At 35.3% G+C, this 27,514-nt stretch overlaps 1 protein-coding gene across 3 annotated transcripts in view; it reads left to right on the plus strand.

Moving 5' to 3' along the window:
• UNC13C (unc-13 homolog C) overlaps positions 1-27,514 on the plus strand; it is a 620,639-nt gene that overhangs the window by 169,988 nt on the left and 423,137 nt on the right. For 2 of the 3 annotated variants that reach the window (XM_057724492.1, XM_057724493.1), the window contains exon 4: positions 17,786-17,794. The exons of the other annotated variant lie outside the window; for it this stretch is intronic. In XM_057724492.1, coding sequence (XP_057580475.1) covers positions 17,786-17,794 — 9 coding nt within the window. The remainder of the gene's footprint in view (positions 1-17,785; positions 17,795-27,514) is intronic. 3 annotated transcript variants of the gene reach the window in all.

The following is a 27,514-nucleotide window of genomic DNA, read 5'->3' on the forward strand; positions in this document are numbered from 1 at the left end:
GGAAGATGGGTTTGGATAGGCAAGTTGAAACTTTGAATGTCTGACTACGGATATTAAATATGTTAATCTTTTGAATAATATATCTAGAACTTTGAATTCCTGCATCTTGTGAAAATGATTCAGTTGTTCTGGGAACGTAGTGGTTGAACAATAACTACTAGATGATGAGGAAATGAGGGGAAGAAGCTATGATTTATATTCACAAGATCGTATAGTTTCATTAACAGGACAGACTCATTTGCCATAAGTACAAGACACTTAATTTTTAGACACACATTAGGCTTCAGAAGCGAGTGCGTTCAGGCATAGCAGCCGTGTCTTTTGCTTGGAGTACTTTTCCGTAACCCTGTCAACCGTGGTAAACATCACTGCAACTCCTGCTCATTGTTTTGATGTTTAGATTGTAAGGTCCCAGGTAGGCAAGGCCAAAGCAGAGGCTGCTAGAAGCCGTCGCTGCTCAGAATGATCTGAGTGTAAATCTTTGCACACAGGGTAACACTGTCTTCCTCATAATCTTTACATATAAAGACTCCTTCAGGAAACAATACTTGAATTATTTGTTCCAGGTGACAGCTACAGTGACGACTATAGACTCTCAAGTATCAGAAGTAGCCCCAAGTTTAATAAGATGCATTTATTTGTATCAAGTATAGGAAGTATAGGAAGTAAAAAAAAATGGAGACATAAAATTTCTTATGGAAATGCAAATTAATTCAAGTATACCATGAGAGAAATACAGTGTTCCTTATAAACGTCACATAGGTAAAAAGCAGAAATGTCAGTGATGAAACATGATAGTTGGTCTATGAGTTTGTCTTGCTGGAATTATAAGTGCTTAGAAAGAGTTAAAAAAAAAGGGGGGGCTGACAATATTGGCTGTAGCTATCTTTTGCTGGGTTTGGGGATTTGGAATATTTTTTGTTGTTTATTTACATATTTGCTTTCCTCTATATGTTCTATACATTTTTGAGTTTTCTATAATAAAGATGTATTAATTCTACACTTAAAAGTATAGGAAGTACCACAGCTATAGCGCAGGAATGAATGAAACCACAGATTACATACAACAAAGTGTCCTGTCTGGGTCACAGCTGAGACTCAGATTTGACCAATGTGGTGAGATCTGTGAAAACTCTTGCCAATGTATATATTTGCATTCAATGATTCATACAGAGTTTGAAGAGAGTACTTGGGCAGTACTCGTAACTGGGGTTCAGACTTAGAGTTATTTGGTGGTAAGACTGGGTTAGGAGTAATGAAAGTGATCTGCAGCAGAAATCAGGGGAAGACAGCGGGATTCCTGTGAAAAGTCTCATCAAAAGGGGACAAAAGTACCCTGGCATGGCAATTCAGACTAAGACCTAAACAGCAAGGGGAAGGAAGTGTGTGTGTGTGTGTGTGTGTGTCTGTGTGTGTGTGTGTGTCTGTGTGTCTGTGTGTGTGTGTGTGTGTGTGTGTGTTAAGCTATCCTTATCCAGCCTTAAAAGTTGTATAAGTAACTTGTAAGGAGAAAAAAGGGTATATGTGACTTTGAGCTGTTCCTTTGGGATCCAAGCAAACCTGCTGAGTACCCTGACCCTCCCCAGCTGAGTACAAACAACTAAAGGGTACACATTAGAGATAGAACACTAAGTAAGGGCTAATAATATTTTCAGTTCTTCCATTCAAGCACTGGGACCTGTGGAGGGGAAAATGCTACATCATCTCTGAGCAAAAGGCAAATGTGGTATGTCAGTGAATACACAAGATTTGGAATTAAAAGTCCTAGTTTTCAATCTTGACTCCACCATTTATTAGCAGGGTAAGCTTGGGCAAGTCATTTAATCTATAAGTCATGATGCCTCATTTAAAAAATGTGGATTATAACCATAACAGTTAGCTCACAGGATCATTTAATGCATCTCAGCTTTTTCACCTAGCACACACAAATATAATAGTTTTATGATACATTACAGGAAAAGTAAAAGCTTTGCTTATGGTGGCCAGAGATAGGGTCTCCTGAGACTGAAGAGTTTTGCAGGACATGGGTCTTTCAGTGCTAAACCTGGGAAAGCCCTGAGCAGGCTAGGTTGAGGTGGCCACCCTAGAGGAGCTGAGGGCCTCTGGCTGCCCCAAATAGCCACTAAGATGGTTTCTCTAAGATCAGCATGCCTGTAACACATGGGTAGCTCACTAGAAACTCATTAAGAGAATTAAATTAGGCAGTATACTTCTTTCTATGCAACTCTGCTTCTCTGGACTTCTGCCTGAGAAAATGCATGGATTCAAGCTTAGAGAAGTAGTTGCCTACTTCAGTTCCCTGCTCAGCATATTTCATTAGAAATGATTGTTTGCCCCTTGAAAATACAAAGGTCATATCTCAAAGACAGAAACAGGAAGAGAGGGGCCTTAAAAGAGAGAAAGGAGAGTCCATTTCTGATCTGAATTGAGAGTGAAAAGGAGAAACTTGAGTAGAATAGAAATCTGTTCTCTTGCTCCTTTGAGGAAGCTACAGTAAGTAAAACTCAGCAGGGCTGCCTCTCTTCTAAAAATCTTTGATATTTGACTGAAGATGTGGCAGATACTAACACACTTCCTCCCTTTTACTGTGTATTATAGTCTAGTTCTCTGCTTTTATTTGCTAGATATTAGCCTTATCATCTCAACTGAGATAAGCTTCTTCTTTCCTGCTATTGCAAACTGGGGCATGGGCAGGCTTTTATTTCACTATCTTTGGCAGAAAGGGTGAACCTCTTGGAGTCAGAGTTGAAAACAGATCTTACCACTGCTTAGAAACTTGACACTTCCTGCATCACACCATTAACCTTCTCCCTCGTGGCACAGTGTCTTATACTTTAGCTGTTTCATGCTCACTACTGAGCAGGCTACAATAGAACTGTCTGATAAGCATTCTGATACAATAATTTCCATGTTTCTCTAGCATCCAAATTCTATCAAGACCACTGGACCAGACAGCATAAACACATTAAAAATCCGATACAATATAAATATCAATGGATTGAGTAGAGAGGAAAGACTTAGAAGGAGAACTGTGTAATTTTGGAGACAAGTCAGTACATTGAGAGTACACCAAGTGCAAAAGCACTATTTATTCTAAGGGTCTTTTTTGATTAGAGGTTGCAAAACATAAGGCCATCTCTCTCCTTGTGCATGTTGAATTTAGCTGAGAAGATAGTTGAGGGGATAAGACTGGCATGTGAATTATAAGGGACCATAGGAAACAGGAAAGAAAAACCAGGTGGCCTTGTGGCCAAAAATATACATGAACGATCTCTTGGTATTGGAGGCCCTACTTGACTTGGAGATGGGGATTAGTGATCCATTTTGGTAGATGATTAGGGTGTTCATGAAGGGTATTATTGGGACATAAGGATTCTGAAGATCAGCCAGTGCCAGATTGAGAAGGACCTTGAACATCAGCTATGAAGTGTGGGGTTTTTGTTTTTTCTAACTCCAGATACCCAAAGGATAAATTGGCTCATCAGACTCAGGGGAAGGACCATGTGCACCTTCCTCTTCCCTTGGATATCACCTGCATAGCTTGTCCTTGAGGAAGGCACTGGGTTTTAGACAAACAGAAGCCAGGGAGGGCATCTGAGTAACATTTTTTTTTTTTTTATTTTGTATGAAGACTGAGGTGGAAGTGTGTATGATATGTACTAGAAACCAGATAATTGGAATACTTGAAATATTATGGACAAAAAGCATAAGGACTACTTTATCAGTACAAATGATGGCTTTAGCTTTAAGCATCTTCATCTGGAGGAAATAGGAAGTGGATAGTCAACTATAAATATTGGGTAGTCTTCTAGGAATGAGGGACTAGATCATGGGTGAAAGTTTGAGATTGGTGTAGAGATTAGAGATTGAATTCTGCAGAAGTTGATACCTCAATGGAAATGGCACAGATAGGGTACAGAAACCTAGGTAGAATGACTAAGAAGAATGTTGTTAAATCCTCATGACAGTACATACTAGTTCTTTCTTCCTTGTATCAAGTAACAGAATGTTACAGCATACACTTGTGTCATAGAAACTGTGATAAGTGGTTGATCACTCCAGGTTATCTTTGACTGATGCATTTGGAGACTATCTTATGAAGATCTAGATTCATTCATTCTCTTTTTAAACTTGGAAATGGAATTCATGAACTTTAAGTCTGGTGTAAGATTCTGATGTCTGGAATTCTAGCTAAATAGCTATTCATCGGTACAATTATGAGCAGGTTTCTTATTTCTATAAAATTAGTTTCTTCATCTGTATAAGTAAATAATTACAATTTCCACCTCATTTCTGTGCTAAGAGCCTTAAGTGAATCAGTGTATGTAAACGTTTCACACAATACATAGCATACAAAAAAACAAACATTCATTACATGCTGGTCGTTAATAATTGTTCCATGATTTCAAGATTTTGAAGCATATTCTTCAAAATCTGTATCTCTGATAGCTTCTTCATAGTTTAGATTTTAAAGATCAAATTACTTTAATGAGATCTTAAGTGCTCACATCAATGAATACCCTTTGTAACATGAGCACATTCATATTGAACTATGACATGTCAGTTTAAAATGGGCTAGCAAAAGCCAATGTGGGTAAAAGAACAGCCCCGAAATTGGGTGCTTTGCTGGTCCACACTTGATGGGTTATTGTAAATAATTCTTGTGATCTTTATTTACTTTTAGGGTCATTCTATAAATTGAATAATAAGAACAAATAAGCTGGTGAATTTGGACACAGAGAATGAGATCTTAGGCTAGCATTAGTCATAACGCCATGACTTGCTGCCCAGCACATGTGCCTAGTTTGATAGTGTAAGACTTCCTGAAGCTAATGATTTTATCCAGGGAAACTGCAGCTGGCCTAAATTTAAATGTTTATTAAATATCCCAATGAACTGGGATAATTAATAATACTGTCACAATTTCTCTTACAATGGGAATAAACATCTTAATATTTTTATAGGTTGAGTAGCTTTCCTTGTTTTTTTTTCCTTTGGTATTTTTATGTTTTGTTTTATATTGGATACAGTAGGCCTTTTGTCAACTATCATTAGAAGTCTGACTTTTTCTACACACTTCCATGTCTCTGCCATAGAAAAATTTGTGGTTTTGTTGTAGCTTAAATTTTATGATGGCTATCCAAAATTCTCAGTTCTATGTTCTTTAGCTATTAGGAAATTGCATATTGTAGAGTCATATTGTTGTTATTTGTAAATCTGTGTGCATGTATAACAAATTGATGTTTAAGATTTTTTTCGCATATAGCAGATAACAATCTATAACTCAAAGGGCTAAGGTGAGGCCCAGGCATGAGATTCAAATACAATTCTTGATAATTTCATTAGAAAGGTAGAGATTTGTTCATTTTCCTGTTTGGTTCACTCCAGGGCTCATCCGCTGTGATTGCAGAATCTAAGACCAAATTCCCTTGGCTTGTGCCTTTATGAAATTATGAATGGACAAACCAAAAGACATTCAGAGATATTGCCTGGGCCAGTCTCTGTAATAAGAGAGAGACATTTGAACTATTGTGGCCTCATGCCAGAAGATCTCCTGGCAAGGATATTTAGGCCAGTTCCAGAAAATAGGCCTTTCCTGGATATTAGTGCAAAAGGTCTCCTGGGGTCTCTGGACTCAGAAGTCATCTCCCATCTCCTTCCTGCATCTAATACAAACTAGTTACATTCTAGTTAATGTGCTTTTTAGTTTCCACTTAATTCATTAGCTCTCTAATCTCTTACAGAGCTGTGTTCTTAAAAATTCTACTCTGAATTTAAAACAGTTTCCTAAGCGACACCTTATTCAAATTCAACTAGATTAAGCATGAGGGGGAAATCTACAGAAAACAGATGTTGAACAATTCAAGTCACTGTGTTTAATTTTAACTTTTCAACTTATGTTACCTAAACAGGTAAGAGATGAGACATCTAGATAAAGTTAGGCCATATTTTGGGATTTTCTTCTCTTTCTCTTTCTCTCCCCAAGGTAGACAGAATAATGGCCCCTCAAAAATGTATACATTCTAATCCCTGAAACCTGTGAATATACTGATTTACTTGGCAAAAGGAACTTTGTAGATGTGATTGAATTCAGGATCTTGAAATGAGATTATCCTGTATTATCTGGTGGAACCAATGTAATTATAAGGGTCCTTTTAAGGGAGACAGAAGCATTAGAGTCAAAAAAGGAGATGTGATGAAAAGAATCAGAGGTCAGAGTGAGGTATGAAAGGGGTCCCAAGTTAAGGAACGAGGGCAGCTTCAGCCTCTAGAAGCTGAAAAAGGCAAGGAAATTGATTCTCCCTGAAAGCGAACAGTAGGATCACAGCCCTGCTGATACCTTGATTTTAGGATTTCTGACCAGAACTATAAAATAATACACTTATGTTATTTTTAAGCCACTAAATTTGTGGTACTTTGTTATAGAATCATATAGGAAACAAATACCCTCTTCCTATATATTTTTTAAAATGGGTCTAAATCATTCTTAAACTTAACCGCCAGAGCACTTTGCATCTTCTGGAAAATCTACTGTTCTTTTCAGTCTCCTGCCTTCTATTTTATACAGGTTGATTTATTTTATAACCAGGGCCTCTTGTGCAAATTTGCTACTATGGCTATTATTTGAGGATTGGGATTACTTCGATCATCAATCTAACAAACTGTTTATCCAGTATGGGCTAGGTTCTCAGTGCTGTTCTAGGTATTGTTTTAATGTATCCTTTTCTCTAACAGGTTACAGTCTCTTTCCTAGTCATGTTTTGAGTCATAAACTTGAGAGTGAAGTTACTTGCAACCTGAAAAATCAATTATTATCTTGTTCATTAGCTATCATAGAAAAAGAATTTCTTTTCCTAGCTGGGGAATTATGTTCTCAAATGTAAATTATAAGACCAATTTATTTTGGAAGTTATTATTCATAAAGTTATTTGCTTCCTTAAAATGTCAGTTGGACAGTGTCAAACTGAAAAGGAAGGAAACATGGAGCTAACATCTCCTAGATGAGAACAGCTTTTAAAAGTGGAAGTAGTCTTTGTTCTGTCAATTCAGCAGCTTTTCCAGAACCATCACCCTCTTGAGGAGCCACTTTCACTAATGATTATGTTATATATGTGTGTTCTTAAATTTGAAGTACAGTGTCCAGTGCTCTGAATTGTTGTACATTACTTGGATTTGATTTCTCTTAGCAACCAATCCAATTGGCACTGAAGGATTAGAAACAATGAGAAGTCTATGATTTTCAAGCAGAAAAAAATTCAGGTAGTTCTAGTTTATAATGGTTTCATCATAGTATTTTATAAGTTGGTGTTTTAACTAATGAAGTACCAATTTGCTTACCTTTAGGGTTTTGTATGTAACATAATATTGTTAAAATAATTTATTTAGAAATGGAAAATACAAAAAAAGAATACATTAAAATTACTTGAAAAATCCTGCCATTCAGAGATAGGGTGGATATTTTGTGTGTGTGTGTGTGTATTTTTAAATAATTCATACTCATTGTGAAATTTCCATGCGCTCCATAAGTGAAATAAATAAAATGTCCAATCCACATCCCTTCTTTCGCAGTATCTCCTTCCCCACTTCCCAGCATTAGCCACTGTTTACAACTATTGCATATTCTTCTAGAAATTCATTTTCTCCCTCCCTCCTCTTCCTCTCCTCCCCTTCTATATATAAAACAAAAATGGAATTGTTTTGTGTAATATTTATAAATCTAATTATTTTCACTTAAACGTGTTAGCAACAATGCATAATTATATGCATATATTTATCATATTTCTGGAAGGCTGTGCATAAAAAACTGTTATAAGCACCAACTATGTTCCAGGTATTGCTATTTTTAATCCCCTTATCTCATTTAATTCTCACAACTCTATTAGGTAATTCCCATTGTTATCATTTTACAGATGAGGAAATGGAGAGGTGGACATTAAATCCAAGGTGCACAATGAGTAAATAGCAGAACCATATCCTAATCCCAGCCCTGTCTTATTTCAGAATTTAGGTATTGTAGACATTTTTTCATCCAATAAAGGTTTATTATCTTTTACATAATATTGCATATCATTCAAATATAATGATAATTTAGGTAAATTTTATCATTAAATATTTAGGTTATTTCCATCTCATTATTATAAATAATGTGCTTTCAGAATTATTTCACGAAGATAAGTTACTGGATTACTGTAATTACTAGATTACTAAATTGCCCTCAATGAGGATTTTATTATTTTTTTACTTCCTGTACTGTTATATATTATTTATATTATCACTTTCTCTCTCTTGTAAGTCTGAAAGGTCAAAAATGCATCTCATTTAAAAATATTTTTATTACCAGTGAAGTCAAACATTGTTTTATTTCCTGACATTTGTACTTTTTATTTTGCAATTATTCTGCTTTCTTCCCATTTGTCTTTTGGGGTAAGTTATCTTTTCTATCAAGGTTTATAGGAATTATTCATATACTAAGAGTTTTTTGGCTGTATATCATAATATTTTCCAGCTTGAAGTATTTTAAATACTATTTATGGTGTCATTTTGAAGAAATTTTGATTTTGTTTATCACCATTCTCCTGGTTACTGTCTCTGGATAATAATTACAAAACTATCCCCCATGCCAAGATTATAAAATGATATTCTTACAGTCTTCTTAAGGAAACATTTGTATCTTTAGTCTATATTAATTTATTTGAATGTATGGTACGAGATGAAAAGGACTTCTTTCCCAACTATTTGTCCAATTATAACATTTACTGAGGAACACATTATTTTCCCAGATATTTGAAATTTGAGTATTTATGCCAAATCATATGTATTTGTAACCATATCACTTTGGTTATTTCTAGACTTTCCATTTTCTATCAGTTTTAGGGCTAATTCCACAGCTTTTCAAATTAAGTATAGGACATTATGCGAGAAAGAAGTGGCTTAAAGTTTGGAAATGAAAAACTGAAACTGCCTGTATTTGTAGAGGGAATGATTATGTCAAATTTTATTTTTATATGCTATTAGCAAACTATTAAAAAATGAAAATTTTAAAATGTAATCAAATTGATTAAAATGCATAACATATATAGGAATAAAATTTGAATGATGTGCCAAATTTGTGGCCAAAAAATGTAAACATGGTTCAGAGAAATTAAATTAATATGCCATGTTCATGGATTGGAAAATGCAGAACTGTAAAAATGTCAGTTTTCTCCAATCTGATTCTGATTCAAACCCAATCACAATCCCAGGAGTCTTTTTTTTTTTTAATGGAAATTGACCAACTGATTCTAAAATTTACAGATAAATGTAAAGTAGTAGATATTCAAAGCAGTCTTAATAAAGAACAAGTTTGAGAATATATGCTACTTGTCTTCAAGACATAGTATAAAACTTCAGTAATCCAACAGTGGGAACTGGCTTCAGGATGAAAAATATATCAATGGAATGCATAGGATCCAGAAGTACACCCACATAAATATGCTTGTCTGATTTTTGACAAAGGTGACAAAGTAGTTCAATAAGAAAAGAAAGTCTTTTCAACAAATGGTGCTGGAATAACTGAATATCCATATGGGGGGAGAATGGAACCTCAACTTCTAACTCACACCATACACATATACAAAAAAATAATACATTAGACTTCAATGAAACTCTGCTCGAGAAATGACACTGTTAAGAAAATGAATAGATAAGCCAAGTGTTAGGAGGAAATGTTAACACAACACACATCTGACAAAGGGCTGGCCTGCAGGTGAAACAAAGAAATCCTAGAACTCAACAATAAGTTAACCCAATAAAAATGAGCAAAAGATTTCAACAGACACTTAAAAGAACTATAGGAATAGCCAATGTGCACATGGAAAAATGTGCAATTTGATTAGCCTTGAATTTAACCTAATGTATATTCAGAAGAAGGGTAAGCATGATAAGTCCTGCTGCTGAAACAGCTTGGATAGGCTAAAGGCCCGTCCAGATAGGAACAACATCAAAACAAATGGCAAGGAAACTTTTCCAGGTAACCTATTAAAGAAGTAGAACCTGCCAGAGACCATCAAAGAGTGTAGGCATTTGCTTACATGTTTTTTCCATATAGATAAAAATTGTCCTTTTAAAACAGCCTGACCTGAGAGAATGTTTATCTGGGTAAGATGAACGGTTGATCCCTGAACAACACAAGTTTGAACTGTTCAGACCCACTTATACACAAATATTTTTCAGTAATAAATACTGCAGTACTATAGGGACCACAGTGGGTTGAATCTGCAGAAGTAAAGGAACCCTGGATGTGGAGGGCCAACCATAAAGTATATGCAGATTAACTCCCACCTTGTTCAAGGACCGACTGTATCTGGTGGACTAATTCACAAGCCTATTTGGTTGAAATGCATCTGATGGGTAGGCTTAAATTTCTTTTGGTCATTTTGATTTTACACACTAATGGAATTATGAACAACTTTTCAGAACCCAACCTCTTCCTAAGTATAGGATTTTCTCTGTGTAGAAAAACTATTGTTTGTTTGTTTTGTGTGTGTGTGTGTCTGTTTAGCATTTTGCACACTACTGGCCATCTTACTAACCTGTCTTATCAATTGCAATAGTTATTCAGTTGACTTCTGGTGTTTCCAGGGGCATTCTCTGTAAATAATAGCATCTCACTGCACTTAGAATTAAAATTTGATATACTTAACACAACCTGGAAGAGGCCTAGGCTACCTCCCCAGACTCATCTCATGCCCCTCCTTCCTTCCTTCACCCCACTGCTCACCGTGACCTGTTTTGCTTCCTGGAATATGATGAGTCCACTTTCCAGCATTAGGGCTTTAACCTTGCTATTCACGTTGCCAGGAGTGCTCTTTGTGCACTTTTCACCTCTCCTCACCAACTGCTGTCCATACCTTAGATCTCTGTTTATGGGACCTTTATTCCAAGACACTTTCCCTGGTCCTAGAGTTTATATTAGGTACCCCGTTCTCTCCCATGATGGCCAGTGCTTTTCCTTCAGGGAGCATTTCACAGTTTGTGAATCTGTATCTTCTTTGTGATGATGTGTTTGATATCTATCTCCTCTCCCACAAGGTTGTAAGCTTCCTATCAGCAAGGAGGAGATCTTTTTTTTGTCAGTCACTATACTCCTACACCTAGCACGGAGCATATTGTATAGTAGGAACTCCATAAATACTTCTTAAAAGATTGAATGCTATCAAAATAGGTTCCTGTTTCTTTCAGATAGGAAGTTGCTCTCACCTGTCTGTTTAGAAGGAAGTAAGAAAAAGCTTGTCTCTATTATGATATTCATGTCTGATAGTGACTAAATAGATTTCCACTTGAGAGGCATTTGTATTTGAGAAGCACACATGTTGATGGAATAGAGAGTTTGTCTAATGATAGAATTCTCAGAAATAAAACTACAGGTTGCTAAGAGGAGGAAAAAATGAGAAAAACAATCATTTAGTTCATAGCTGTACAGGTGACTATCAATTTCAACTTCCACATTTGGCAAAAGACAAGATCTCCTAAAATATAAGTATGGAGGGAGTGTAAATATAGAAAAGGAAATTACCTAGATATTCTCGTGCATTTCAAACAAATGCTATCATCATTATACGTGCTACTGTGAGAATTTCTTGAGATTAAAAATATTGGTAAGAGTTTTTGTCTTTTTTCCTCCCAAAATGGCTTATTTTTTATTAGAGACTGCCATTTCACTTGAACAAGTTACAGGATTTTGTCTGTGATAATGTGTATCCTGTTCTTGAAGCTCTTGAGATGTTAGATTAGTGACAGTGCTTGGAAGGCGCAGTACCCTGCTAGAGAGAGCTCTGCAATGAATACTCCTCAGGCGACCCCTTTGCACTCAGTGTTTTTGACAACAAAGACACCTCTTTTTGGGAACCCCTGTTCTTTCACAAACATGTAATGAGTCAGCTGGCCTAGCCTTATACGATAGATGATACTTGATTGTCTGGAGGTATATAAGCCACTGTTTCAGCTAGGGTCTGAACAGGAAGGAGATGGTATTGCAAAACAAGAGAATAGAGGAGGTTTGCTTACAGTGGGATGATGTACAAAGTGTGGGTAGAGGAAAGCCACAAGGATGAGAATATATATTACATACAGTAAAACTCATTTTAAGTGTATAATTCAGTGAGTTTTGTTAAATGGACCCACGTTTGTGTAAATAGCAAGCAAATAAAAATTCAAGATATTTCCATCATTGCAAAACATTTTCTCTTGTCCCTTTATAATGTCTCTAATCCTAGGCTATGGGCAATCACTGAGCAACTTTCAGTCACTATAGATTAATTGCACATGCTCTTGAATTTACTATAAGTGGAATAATACAGTAAGTACTTGTTGACTCCAGATTCTTCAGTTCATAATTGTTGATTGTATTAGTAGTCATTTGTATGGCTGAGTAGTGTTCTACTGCATAGATATACCACAGACTATGGGTCCTCGACTGAAACACACCTAGAATGTTTTGAGGTTTGGGGGTTGTTTATTTTTGCAATTTTTATTAACACCTCTATAGGAATTTTTTAAAAAGTTTTAATTTTTGCCAAATCATTTTATATATTTTTAAAATTTTCTGTGTAGGGCATTTTATGACCTAATAAATATTTTACCACCTTGAGATTATAAAGATTTTCTTCTACAGTGTCCTTTAGAAATTTTATAGCTTTAGCTTTTACATTGATACCTGTGAACCATTTATAGTTAATTTTTATATATATTTTAAAGGTAAGAAAGAAAAGTTACTTTTGTCCATATGAATATACAATTGTTCCAGCATCATTTATTGAAAATAATATAGCCATCGAATTCCTTAGCACTTTTGTTGGCAATGAGTTGATCTTTATGGGCAAGTCAATTTCTGGACCCTCTGTTCTGATCACTGATTTATTTGTCTTTTTTTATGCCAATATCATACCATCATGATTTCTTCCACTATCTAGTAAGCCTTGAAAACCAGTAGTGTATTTCTCCAATTTTTGTTCTCTTCTTCAAAATTTTTTTCAGTTATTATAATTCTTTCAAATTTCCACATAAATTTTTACAAGTTCTACCAAAAGTTTGCCAAGATTATGATTAACACATTAAATTTCTTAGCCAATTACTAGTCAGTTGTCATCTTGAAAATAATGAATGTTCTGATCAAAGAACATAAAATGTCTCTCCATTTATTTAGGTTTTCTTCAATTTATCTTGACACTTAATTGTGTACAGTTTTTGCAAGTATTTGCTAAATTCATCTCAAGTATTCCATGCTTTTGAATGCTGCTGTAAATTGTACTTTTAAAATTTTACTTTCCAATTTTTTGTTTCTCAGAATTAGGGGTGGAATTTATTTTTGTAATACTAATCTTGTATTCTGCAACCTTGCCAAAATCACTAATTAGGTTTCATTTTTGCAGCTTGGTTAGGATTTTCTGTGAATACAACTCTGTTATCTGCATATACAGTTTTATTACTTCCTCTCTACAAATGGATTTTCTTTCTTTTTCCTGCCTTAAGGCACAGGAGGATATGCAGTACAATGCCAGGTAATAGTGATAGAATGCACATCCTCACCTTGTTCCCAGTCTTGAGCGGAGGCATTCGGGCTTTCACCAGTAGATGAATGAGCAGTAGTTTCTCTTAGTTCCCTTTATTATTAAGTTCCTTCCTGTTCCTAAGAGTTTTTAATGACTGAATGTATATTGTTTTGTCAAATGCCTCTTCTGAAGTCCCCCCAGTAAAATAAAGTGACTAAACATTCATTCTTGCTGCTTTTGGAGAAGCAGTACCTCACCACAGTGTCAGATGTCATATGTCAGAAAGAGAAACATGGATTCAGTAACACTGAGTGAAATGTCTTTGAAGGGTCAGTTTATACAAATTGGCTGAGTCAATGTATGTATATTTTTAAATGTTATCACTTCTTATTGGTTCCTATGATTTCATGTTCTTAATGTCATGGCACACAGATCTTGATATGTCTTAATAGTCTCTTCCACACTTATTCCAAATGTTATGAAAATTACTAATAAGAGCAATACTGCACCACTTACCAGAACTTCACCCTATTTTCTAGACATAACATAAAGTGAAGTTGTTACATAGAGAATGGTGAAATACTGTCTCTATTTCTGTGACTTAATTTTAGATATTTAGGTTATCATATTTAAAAAATAAATGATAGAGTAGAAAATAAATGATAGCAAAACAAAACAACTTGCTTTTATGCAAATTACAGCTTCTCCAGGAATAATAGTGTTTCTACAACTAGTGAGCTGGCTCATTTATATAATCAATTCTCACTTATTTGTGGAGAGATTGTTCAAGGAAATCTCGCTTTTAATTTTTAATCATACTTTTGCTGTTTTAATTCATTTCAAAATTCAGCAATGGGCTTGGTTCTGGTGTGATATAACCATTGTATTCTTGACTACAATGTAGTATAATATCAAGAAATAAAACTAAAATGCTAGGATTAAAGCCAACTTACACTTTAACTTTAAAAAATATGAATAGCATATGATTATAATTTAGTTTCAAATTCTTCAAAATGAAGCCTGGATCATGCATTAATTCCATAATTATTTTTTGACTTTGCTCCCTAGGAGTTAATAGACTATTAAGGGAGATAGAAAAATAATTACAATAATCAATAACAGTTAATTATTTTTTGACTTTGCTCTCCAGGAGTTAATAGACTATCAAAGGAGATAGAAAAAATAATTACAATAATCAATAAGAGTTTTAGTGGTTCGTAGGCTAAAGAGAAAGGGGAGAAGAAGGCTACATCAAGAAAATGGTAACAAAGATGTGGCCCCTTGAGCTGAGTCTAAAGTAACAAATAGGGATTTCCACATAGACTAGAGGTTGACGTTTTCAATGCCAGGAACACAGTGTTCTCAAAAGAAATGAAGTTTAAACAAACACAAGAAATCTGGGAAACCACAAGAATTTCAATATGGAGAAAATCAAGGTAAGATGGAACTCGCACAAAGACAGATGCAGGCAAAGTCCACAGCATGAGTGGCCGGCATACTGTACTAAGGAGCATAGTTTACATGAAGTTTACAGGAAGTTTTTGAAAACTCCTGTGGGGTTTCAGTCAGCAGAATTGACAAAGTAGATCTAGCGTTTAGGAAAATCAACCAAGTATACTGTAGAAAATAAATTGTTAATTTGTGAGAATGAAGAGAGGGAGGCCAGTGAGAAGACGGTTGTAAAAATTGGGATGAAAAGAATCTAAGGCTCTAAAAAAGCAAGTAGCGGTGGGAATAAAGAGAAGAGCATAGATTCTTTAGTTATTTTTAGATGGTGAAATTTAAAGGACTTGGGACGAATTAAATATGTTGGAGGCACATGGCATTGAAAGGGGAAGGGGCAAACATGGGTTTAAATTCCATACAAATGTGGATGCAGAAAGGAAGAGAACAATTAACATATATTAGGAAGGGTATCAACCACTAAAGTCACAATCAAATACCCTGGAAATCAGTATATCACTCAGGGAGACTGGATAAGACAGCTAGGCATCTGCAGATGTCAATTGGTACCTTATTTTACAGTGCCTGTGGGATGCGTCATCCCGTCACTGACACGTCCTGTGAGATAAATATTATCACTCACGTCTAAAAGGAGCTTCTCAGAGAGATTATCTACCCAAAATCACTAAATAGCAGAACTAAAATTTGAACCCAAGTCTGCTGAAATCTACAGGATTTACAGGATTTAAAAAAGAAAGAAACTGTTATCAGAATTGAGTGGAGGGAGAAGATAACAACTGTGCTGGGCTTATAATATTAGGATGAAAGGATGCCTTGACATCTTCTGATTTATGATTCTGTCCTCCAGTATTTTCCATGAGTGTAATCCATCACCCCAAACTGGATCTAGAATTTTGTTAAGACGTCGATTACGTAAACCTTTATCCTTAAAGGTGATCGTCATAAAAAATATTTGTGCAACAGCGTGATGTATGTCAAGATTTACAAGGTGGTCACATGTGTCAGTTGTGTATCAGTTGTGAGGGACATTATTAACTAATGTAATTTATGCATTGTTACTAATAGCATGCCCCATTCACTCTCTGGGATCATAGAGTTTTCCCGTTTGTTTTATATTTTATAATTATCTAAAAAAATTTCCAAGACTTAGAAATTAATTTGGTTACCTGTCATTGTTCAATAATGTGAATAGTAGCCAGAGTTTTAACACAGATTTCTTTAGGGTAGTTTGGATTTTTAGTAAAGTCAGGCTATTCCTCAAAATTTAAGCTTTGATGCCAAAGTGGGATGATAGCAACAACAGAGATTGACTGTTATAAAAGGGCTCTTCTAAGAGCTTAAATGCATCAGATCATTTGTTTAACCCTCACAGTAACCCTGTAAGAGAAGTACTATGAGTACCCTCATTTCACATGTGAGCAAAACGAGGCACAGTGTGGTTAAATACGTTGCCTGGATTTAACAGGTAATAAGTGTCAGAAACAGAGATTTGAGTCCAGGACATCTGACTCCAGAATCTGGTTTCTTTCTTCAGGATCAGGAGCCCAGGACAGAGTTTACTGGAATGGGTTAGCTCCTTTAACATCTCCAGCGTTCAATTAATCTAGGACTCAGTCTTTTCCAAGTTCTACTTATCCGAAGCACAAAAGAGCCAACAGAGCACATGAGAAAATCATAACACCAGCTCCAGAGCCACGCAATTCAGAACCCATTATTTCTCCTGAAATAGTGACATGTCTTTATCAAAAGTATATTCTCCTGCTTTTTCTAGTTATGAACAGTTTTTTTTTGTGTGTGCACGTAGATAATGTAGGTAAGAATAGAGATAGTGATCTTGATTTCAGTTTCACTAAGTTGCCAACTGATCAAAGTTCACAAACTTTGAATTTCAGTTGATTTAGAGGAAACCTCACAGGGGATTAAATTTTGCTTTTGCCAAATGTTGTGAAATCCTTTTGTCAGGCTCACGCCTACTGACCTCACATGCTTCTACTTGTACTTCCCAAACTTATGATCCCAGAGACAGTGAGAAGCAGGCTGATGTATGCCTTTATTTTTGCTCAGCTCTTCAGTTCCCAGGCTTTGGCTCCCCTTCATTACTCCAAAGGGGCCCCAAAATATTTCCTTTGCACCACTTGTTTTCTTGCTGCAGCAGAAAGTAACTTACCATGGAAAAAGAAACTATTGATTAACCCTGGGTAAGAAACAGACTAAAGAGCAAAAAAAGTTTCAAGCCAAGCACAAGAAGAACAGAATCCATGGCCACCAATCTAGCATTAGTAGCAATGTCTTATTTGCCCTGATAGTACCCACAAAAACAGTAAACCGAAGATCTGTGGTTTTGAGATGAATATCTCCTAATGCCAAAAAAATCTTCTTTGCTGTCCACTTAATATCAGTTCTGGTCATATGTTACCTAGAACCTGCTTCTCTCAGTAAGACACTTTACCTCTCAAATACTAGTTCATCAACTAAGCTCCTTTATGTTGTTTAAAATTATATTCGATGGCATAATGACCAGTAACCTTTGAAATTCCATCTCTCCATCAGTTTTTTTTAATGTGGAATTCTAAGTTGCCAATACAAACAAAAATATTTCTTTAACATCTAGACCAGTGTTTGATACCTTAATGTAGGATTCTCTGGTAAATCTGATATAGAGCACATAGCTCAGGTCAGAGACCAAAATGAATCTCAACCTCCCTATAAAGTCTGAATATAAATATTGGACTCTTTGGCTTTAGCAGACAGCCAACTTGGGTGTTCAGTTGAAGAGAGGGTGACAGCACCAGCTGTGTAGGGTGCAGGTCTACCAAACCACCAACTTTCAAGGAGTAGAAATATGGCGGAGAGTGGAAGAGAGAGAAGAGAAGGGAGAGTAAGATCATTACCTTAGTGTATAATCAGGACATGGAATCCATGTTTTAATGCAAAATGATCCGTAGGCTGTTATAAATATAGCTGACCTGACATTTGAAACTTGACCAATTAAAATAAGATTCTTTCCTCTTGTCAAAAAATGAGGATATATTTGAACAGAGAGGCTGTCAGAAGAAAAGAGGCACCTTGTCCCCCCAAACCCTGTTGTGGTCCAGGAGCTCTTACCATTTCACAAGGAGATATACAGAAGCTGAGAGTAAGGGTTTAGAAAAATGTTAAAGTGATGTGGCATTGTTCTAACATTCAGATCCATGATCAGTGGGCTCATCTGATTAAATAGGAGTATGAACGAAGCATGTGGTGTAAACTGCATACTAGTTATGAGCAGTAAGACCACATAGTGGTTTATCATGGATAGGGTTTTTAAAAACTAAACTTGCCTTTCAGCATAGTTTGCTTGAGAGGTACTACTACAGAACATATGTTTAGTGCCTAAAATAATGTCTGCCTTATATAGGATTTTTCTTCCACCACCCTTTAGATAAACTCCCTTTTACTCAGTGTAGATGTTTATCCTTTACTTTGTTTATGTTTTTATAATATCTTTTATTTCAGCCTCACAGAATCACATGTTTTAACATCCTGAAAAGAATCTTAAGGGGCAGGCACTCCAACATTCTTTTTTAGCCACAGTCTTCAAGCTGTAGGGTTGGTTTTTTTTCCCCTCTATTAAACTTTATAGTAATTGTTTTCCAGTGATGTATAGGAAAGTATTTCCCACTTTTTGGCAGCATCTCTAAATCACACCTGTAGACTGGTAGTTTCTGGAAGAGAAGAGCCAGTTCTAGTGAAGGTACTGAGATTATTATCTTCTGTCAAAGAAACTGTATGCCTTTTGATTTGGTTGTCTGTTCTGGCTTTCTGCTTCAATCTTTTTTGAGTTTTGGGATCTGGCTTACCTTAGTCCTATAACCTTCAATCAGCCTTTAAAATATCTTCTTTAATTCTTATTCACATTTTATAATATTTTTCAGATATTATATATAAAAATATGGTTAGAACAGTTGTTGAAAGATGTAGCCCTTTATCAAAAAGTTCTTAAGGAGAAAATTATAATTCTAATAATTCATATTCACAGTAAGACCAGAGAGAATAAAAAAAAATTAGGTCTATAGAGCTATCTTTCATGAAAGTTTGACATTCAAGAATAGATTTAATATGATCAAATAGTACCTTAAACCACAAATATGGTGTGGATTTAGTATTTGAGGACTAAGACATCATATCTAGAATTAAATTTTTGGTTCATCATGTGATCATGATTTCCACCTTGTTCTATGCAACAAGAAGATGAAAGTTTTATGGAAGATGTTTTACAGTGCTGTAAAAGAAGCATGGATGCTACCCATAAAGAATCATCAAGTTAAGGTGAAGAGAGTTTAATAGCCCTTATCAGATGAATACCAGTAGTACTGACTGATATTACTAAACTGTCTTTAAACTGGCAAGCTGGATATGTAGTTGGATTGCCTAACTCTAACATCTCAAATGAATACTTTTCTCTGGTTATAGCCTAGGAATCTGAAAACCTAAAATGTTTCAAAGGCATTCTGAAGGAAGATCTGCAAAACTATCTGTATCTGTCTAACAATACGGACAAGTATTTTAGGATTATACTATGCACTTGTGTAAAGGTTAACATAACTAAAGACAATTGATCCTATACTATTTTATAAAATACTGCCACTACTAGCCCAACTACCTATAGTAATAAAAAAAGTGATGGTGATGGTAATAGTTACTAGAGGTGCTGTATGTGTAGACAGAGATAATGACTACATCAATCCATTCGGTTCTACCTTGATACCCAAAGAGGATTTTTACAATGGAGGATTTCATAAGCAGCTACACACACACCATTGGCTAAGGCAACTTCCCAACCTCTGAGAAAGGACTACATACTATTTATATTAATATAAGCATATATATAATAAATAAATACAGAGCTAACCATATTGTGGTTATGTCATGAGTCACCAGTCTCTCTCACTTAGAGATTAAAGAGAGGCCCTAAACTAATTCAGAGGAAAAGCAGAAACCAGCAGAACCTTATTTGTCCACTTTTATTTCAGTGTGTACTCTCTTCTGTGGGTCTGTTTCTTGATAAACTAACTCCAAAACAAATTTTTATTTAAGCATCACATGCATAAATGCTTAAAAAGGAGAATGTGATTTACAGATGATTTTTCAAAAGAAACTGTGGATGCTAAAAGAAAATAAAATGACATCTTTAAGTGATAAAAAAAAAAAGAGTCCACCTAGAATTCTAACCTATATAACTATGTAATCAGAGAAAATATCCTTTAACAAAAACTGAAAAAAAATTCAGCACCTACCTTTATTGCAAGGAATGCTAAAAGAAGTTCTTTAAAGGAAAATAGTTCCAAATTGAAGCAAGGAAAAGTAGGAAAGTCCAGATAGCACCAGAAAAGGAAAACATGTACATAGTTTTAAAAGAATATTGACTGTTTAAATGTAAATAAAATAATACCATGTGTGGTCCATAACATATATAACAATAAAATAAATGCCAATGATATGGTATAAATGGAGTTAAAGTATTGTGTTTCATTCATCATTAAGGAAGTGATATAAGTACTATTTGAGGTTGACTTTAATGAGCAAGGTTACAGTTTTAATATCTAGAATTACCACTGTAATAAAATAACATAGAATACAAAGAAACTAATAGAGAAGAAAAATGGCATAACAAAATTTAAAAATTGACCCAAAAGGAGGCAAGAAAGGTACAATAAAGGTACAAAAAAGGAGATGTGGCAATGAATAGCAATACTTTCTGAATTTAGGCAAACTGGATCCAGTACTGACTTTGCTATTACTTATCTGTGTAATCAGGGAATAGCAACTTGTCTTCACAAAACAAAACATGACTTTTAAGAAATGTTCTTTAGTACATATATGATTTTTCAATCATTTCTTCCTGAATAAATGGTTATCATTATTTGCCTTGCCTGAATATTTACATATGTAACGACGAGGTTATTAATGGCCAATGTATTGCTGTTTTGTGCTAAAAATAAAAAAAATTATCCATATTTAGAGAATTTATAAAGTTGAGATGTGTGAATTATTGAAACAACATTGTAGAGAATGTGAGTAATGAACCATGTTTTGAAATTCAGTTATTCACACTATAAATATTAATTGAGTATGTGATATATGCTAGGCTTTGTGCTTGGCCCCAGTTGTAGTAAGATGAAAAAGCATTTCAGTCTATTTCTAGAGAACCACCATTGCAGACGGTGATAAATATTAGAGTAGAGGCAAATTCTACATTGAGCAGGGGCACAAAGGGAGAAATGGTTGGTTTTGTTTGAGTGAGGTAGGGAAGTCTTCACAAAGGACAAGACACAGCTGTGTCTTAAATACTAAATAAATGATTTAGTTGGGGAATGAATATCTATTTGGAAAAAATTTCAAGTAGATTCATAACTTGAAAAAAGTGTAATATTAAAATGTATGACAATCTTTTAGCATAATAGTCTATGAAATACCATGCATTTTCATCATATGAAGTATTACATCTGATTTAGTTTGTTTCTTTTGTTTCTGAAGTAACAGATGCTAATAAATAAGAAAGTTAACAAGCAAGTCAAGGTATTTTCCTATGTTGAATTTTCAGATTTTCTCTATTTGATTCACTATTCACCATTTGCTCTCTAGTTTAAATTTACTTCACTCAAAGTAGATGGAGAAAATGAAATAAATTCTGGTATATATTTGACATTTGAAAAACTATGTCTTACACAAAATAACTGTGTGGAATCAATATAGAAAAGCTAAAATACTTTCTCCTCAATTATGCAGCATATTTCAGGATTCTAAAAACAAATTTATCTTTTTATATCACGGAATATAACTTTACTCAAGGAGAATAACTTATGATATTTATATTATAACTGAGAATAAACTCACACTCACTGTGGGAAACTTAATTATGGATTGGGAGTAAGGATGGATCAATCTCCGTATAAGAACGATTTAATACGTTTAAGTATTTTGGAGGAAATCTCTATTATGTTGTTGAAAAAGAGTATCTTTGACTTTAAAGTTATTTAACGCACACTGCCCTTAATCACAAACTAGTATGATCTATAGCACACACTACAAACAGGCTTGGTATCATTTCTGCACATATAGAGTTGGTATGGTGTTTATAAAGTGTGTATGCAAATGGATACATAACCATTTCTGAGAGTATTTTTTAAATTAAAGCAAAATTCTAATTATCTCTGAAATTTTTCTTTTTCTCTCCATCTCTACTTCTCACTCAGACCTTGGCATCTACCATAATCTCCCATGTGGTGTCCATCCCTACATCCATTCTTGGCCCACACCAAGGTGTTCTCCTACCATGGGCTATTTCAAAATTCATTGTGAATTGTTTAAAATTCCTTAATGACTTAACGGTGCTCTTAAAGATCAAAACCATCCATAATATGGCCTGGCACTTCTTTACAATGCTATAATCCTGCTCTTTGCATTTCAGTCACACAGAATATTCGGTTTCTAAAGTATGTCTACCTCTCTTTACTACTGGTCTTTTGTCTCTGATGCCCTCTCTGCTCAGAGCAGCCTGCCTATTTTTCTCTACATAGGTAACTCCTATTCACCCATCATATCTCAGTCAGCATGTTTTCAAGGAAAGCCTTTTCTGACCTCTGTGATGATATGATTTTCTTCTATAATAAGTTCTCATGGCACCATGTATATCTGTTTTACATAACTCAGCCAGCTATGTTCGTACTTTTATCAGTATAATGATTTGATCAATGTCTTCTCTTCCCACTAGGTGCTGAGGGCCACCAGGATGTAGATTGTCTGTTTTTACTTACCAGTGGTTCTCCAGTATCTAGCAGAGTATGTCTGGCACATAGTAGGACTCAATAAACAATTGCTTAAATTTCTTACATCATTTAAACTAAGTAAAAAAAATCATTACAACAGAGGTTAATTTCAATAACACAAGACATAAACTGATCTCATTTTGGATTAAACCCCAAATTTAGGTATTTTCCAGTTGCAGTGTATATAGAAGCAAACAAAATACTTGTTGAGCTTTCATCTCACTCATGAAATATAAATAGGCAAATAGTAATTATATGAGAAGAGATTTCACTTATCATTCTCAAAATCTATGTAATTGTAATAGAAAAATTGGATAAGATTTGGTGATAATAATGATGGAATACAGTTAACTGCATTTGTTTTGATTCTTTTTGTGCATGGTTATTTGCTAAACAATTCTCAAATATTAGTTATTTACTTCTCATGAGTGCAAATGTGAATGGGATTCAAAATCAGGTTACCTGACTCCAGAGCCTAGGCTATTAATTCTAATACTGCTTTGCTGTGGCAATTTTACGTGTATGATATCAGCCCTCATTTGTTAAGCGTCTGCTACGTGCCAGGCACTCTGCCATGAGCTTTATGCACGTGATCTCTCTTGAGCATCATTGCTGGGTAGGTTTGTGCTATTATCCCTGTTTGTTAGATACCCTCTTTGTGTAGTTGCATGTATTAGAAATTTGAAATTGATTGTCACAAAAAGGGGAAATCACTAATGCTTACATATTATTGACTTTTCCAAATAGGAATTTTTATCAGGAAACAGTGCAGGTTCACTCTTCTGTTGTTGCAGTATGCAAATTCTCTAGCAACAAGGCATATATTTACATAATACTCTTTTTTTTTTTTATTTTTTATTTATTTTATTTTTTGGGGGGTACATCAGGTTCAATCATCTGTTTTTATACACATATCCCCGTATTCCCTCCGTCCCTTGACTCCCCCCCTCGAGTCCACCCCTCCCTCCCTGCCCCAGTCCTCTAAGGCATCTTCCATCCTCGAGTTGGACTCCCTTTGTTATACAACAACTTCCCACTGACTATTTTACAGTTGGTAGTATATATATGTCTGTGCTACTCTCTCGCTTCGTCTCAGTTTCCCCTTCACCCCCCGCCCCCTCCCATACCTCGAGTTCTCCAGTCCATTCTCTGTATCTGCATCCTTGTTCTTGTCACTGAGTTCATCAGTACCATTTTTAGATTCCGTATATGTGAGTTAGCATACAATATTTGTCCTTCTCTTTCTGACTTACTTCATTATGTATGACAGATTGTAGTTCTATCCACCTCATTACATATAGCTCCATCTCATCCCTTTTTATAGCTGAGTAATATTCCATTGTATATATATGCCACATCTTCTGTATCCATTCATTTGTTGATGGGCATTTAGGTTGCTTCCATGTCCTAGCTATTGTAAATAGTGCTGCAATAAACATTATGGTACAAATTTCTTTTGGGATTATGGTTTTCTTTGGGTATATGCCCAGGAGTGGGATTACTGGATCATATGGTATTTCTATGTGTAGTTTTTTAAGGAAACTCCAAATTGTTTTCCATAGTGGCTGTACCAACTTACATTCCCACCAACAGTGCAGGAGAGTTCCCTTTTCTCCACACCCTCTCCAACATTTGTGGTTTCCAGACTTTGTGATGATGGCCATTCTGATTGGTGTGAGGTGATACCTCATTGTGGCTTTGACTTGCATTTCTCTGATGATGAGTGATGTTGAGCATCTTTTCATGTGTGTGTTGGCCATCTGTATGTCTTCTTTGGAGAAGTGTCTATTTAGGTCTTCTGCCCATTTGTGGATTGGGTTATTTGCTTTTTTGGTATTAAGCTTCATGAGCTGCTTGTATATTTTGGAGGTTAATCCTTTGTCCGTTGTTTCATAGGCAATTATTTTTTCCCATTCTGAGGGTTGCCTTTTAGTCTTGTTTATGGTTTCTTTCACTGTGCAAAAGCTTTTAAGTTTCATGAGGTCCCATTCGTTTATTCTTGATTTGATTTCCCTGATTCTAGGAGGTGGGTCAAAAAGGATGTTGCTTTGATGTATGTCATAGAGTGTTCTGCCTATGTTTTCTTCTAGGAGTTTGATAGTGTCTGGCCTTACATGTAGGTCTTTAATCCATTTTGAGTTTATTTTTGTGTATGGTGTTAGGAAGTGTTCTAATTTCATTCTTTGACATGTTGCTGTCCAATTTTCCCAGCACCACTTATTGAAGAGGCTGTCTTTTTTCCATTGTATACTCGTGCCTCCTTTGTCAAAGATAAGGTGCCCATATGTGTTTGGGCTTACTTCTGAGTTCTCTATTCTATTCCATTGATCGTCCTTTCTATTTTTGTGCCAGTACCATACTGTCTTGATCACTATGGCCTTGTAGTATAGTTTGAAGTCAGGAAGCCTGATTCCACCAACTCCATTTTTCCTTCTCAAGATTGCTTTGGCTATTCGGGGTCTTTTGCGTTTCCATACAAATCGTAAGATTTCTTGCTCTAGTTCTGTGAAAAATGCTATTGGTAATTTGATAGGGATTGCATTGAATCAGTAAATTGCTTTGGGTAGTATAGACATTTTCACTATGTTGATTCTTCCAATCCAGGAACATGGTATGTCCCTCCATCTGTTTGTGTCGTCTTTGATTTCTTTCATCAATGTCTTAAAGTTTTCTGCATACAGATCTTTTGCCTCCTTAGGCAGGTTTATTCCTAGGTATTTTATTCTTTTGGTTGCAATGGTGAATGGGAGAGTTTCCTTAATTTCTCTTTCTGCTCTTCCGTTGTTAGTGTATAGGAATGCAAGAGATTTCTGTGCATTAATTTTGTATCCTGCTACTTTACTAAACTCATCCATTAGTGCTAGCAGTTTTCTGGTAGAGTCTTTAGGGTTTTCTTTGTATAATATCATGTCATCTGCAAAGAGTGACAATTTTACTTCTTCTTTTCCAATTTGTATTCCTTTGATTTCTTTTTCTTCTCTGATGGCTGTGGCTAACACTTCCAAAACTATGTTGAATAATAATGGTGAGAGTGGACACCCTTGTCTTGTTCCTGTTCTTAGAGGGAATTCTTCCAGTTTTTCCTCATTGAGAACAATGTTGGCTTTTGGTTTTTCATATATGGCTTTTATTATGTTGAGGTAATTTCCTTCTATGCCCATTTTCTGGAGAGCTTTTATCATAAATGGATGTTGAACTTTGTCAAAAGCTTTTTCTGCATCTATTGAAATGATCATATGGTTTTTATCCTTCAAGTTGTTGATATGATGTATCACGTTGATTGATTTGCGTATATTGAAGAATTCTTGCATCCCAGGGATAAACCCCACTTGATCATGGTGTATGATTTTTTTAATGTGCTGTTGGAGTCTGTTAGCTAGTATTTTGTTGAGGATTTTTGCATCTATATTCATCAGTGATATTGGCCTGTAATTTTCTTTTTTTGTGACATCTTTGCCTGGTTTTGGTATCAGGGTGATGGTAGCCTCGTAGAATGAGTTTGGGAGTGTTCCACCTTCTGCAATATTTTGGAAGAGTTTGAGAAGGAGAGGTGTTAACTCTTCTCGAAATGTTTGATAGAATTCGCCCGTGAACCCATCTGGTCCTGGGCTTTTGTGTGTTGGGAGATTTTTAATCACTGCCTCAATTTCCGTACTTGTGATTGGTCTGTTCATGGTTTCTATTTCTTCCTGGTTCAGTCTTGGAAGATTGTATTTTTCTAGAATATATCCATTCCTTCCAGGTTATCCCACTGATTGGCATATAGTTGCTTGTAGTAGTCTCTCATGATGTTTTGTATTTCTGAGGTGTCTGTTGTTACTTCTCCTTTTTCATTTCTAATTCTGTTGATTTGCATCTTCTCCCTTTTTTTCTTGTTGAGTCTGGCTAATGGTTTATCAATTTTGTTAATCTTCTCAAAGAACCAGCTTTTAGTTTTATTTATTTTTCTTATGGTTTCTTTCCTTTCTTTTTCATTTATTTCTGCTCTGATCTTTATGATTTCTTTCCTTCTGCTAACTTTGGGGTTTCTTTGTTCTTCTTTCTCTAGTTGTTTTAGGTGTAAGGTTAGGTTGTTTATTCGATCATTTTCTTGTTTCTTAAGGTAGGACTGTATTGCTATAAACTTCCCTCTTAGAACTGCTTTTGCTGCGTCCCATAGGTTTTGGGTTGTTGTGTTTTCATTGTCATTTGTTTCTAGATATTTTTTGATTTCCTCTTTGATTTCTTTAGTGATTCCTTGGTTGTTTAGGAGTGAATTGTTTAGCCTCCATGTGTTTGTATTTGTTGCAGTTTTTTTCCTGTAGTTGATATCTAGTCTCATGGCGTTGTGGTCTGAGAAGATGCTTGATATGATTTCAATTTTCTTGAATTTGCTGAGGTTTGATTTGTGACCCAAGATGTGATCTATCCTGGAAAATGTTCCGTGTGCACTTGAGAAGAAAGTGTAGTCTGTCGTTTTTGGATGGAATGTCCTATAAATATCAATGAAGTCGAGATGGTCTAATGTGTCATTTAAAGCTGGTGTGTCTTTATTTATTTTCTGTTTGGATGATCTGTCCATTGATGTAAGTGGGGTGTTCAAGTCTCCCACTATTATTGTGTTACTGTCGATGTCCCCTTTTATAGCTGTTAGCATTTGCCTTATGTATTGAGGTGCTCCTATGTTGGGAGCATAGATATTTACCATTGTGATATGTTCTTCTTGAATGGATC

Source organism: Hippopotamus amphibius, chromosome 2 (assembly GCF_030028045.1).
Source record: "Hippopotamus amphibius kiboko isolate mHipAmp2 chromosome 2, mHipAmp2.hap2, whole genome shotgun sequence".
Lineage (NCBI taxonomy): Eukaryota > Metazoa > Chordata > Mammalia > Artiodactyla > Hippopotamidae > Hippopotamus > Hippopotamus amphibius.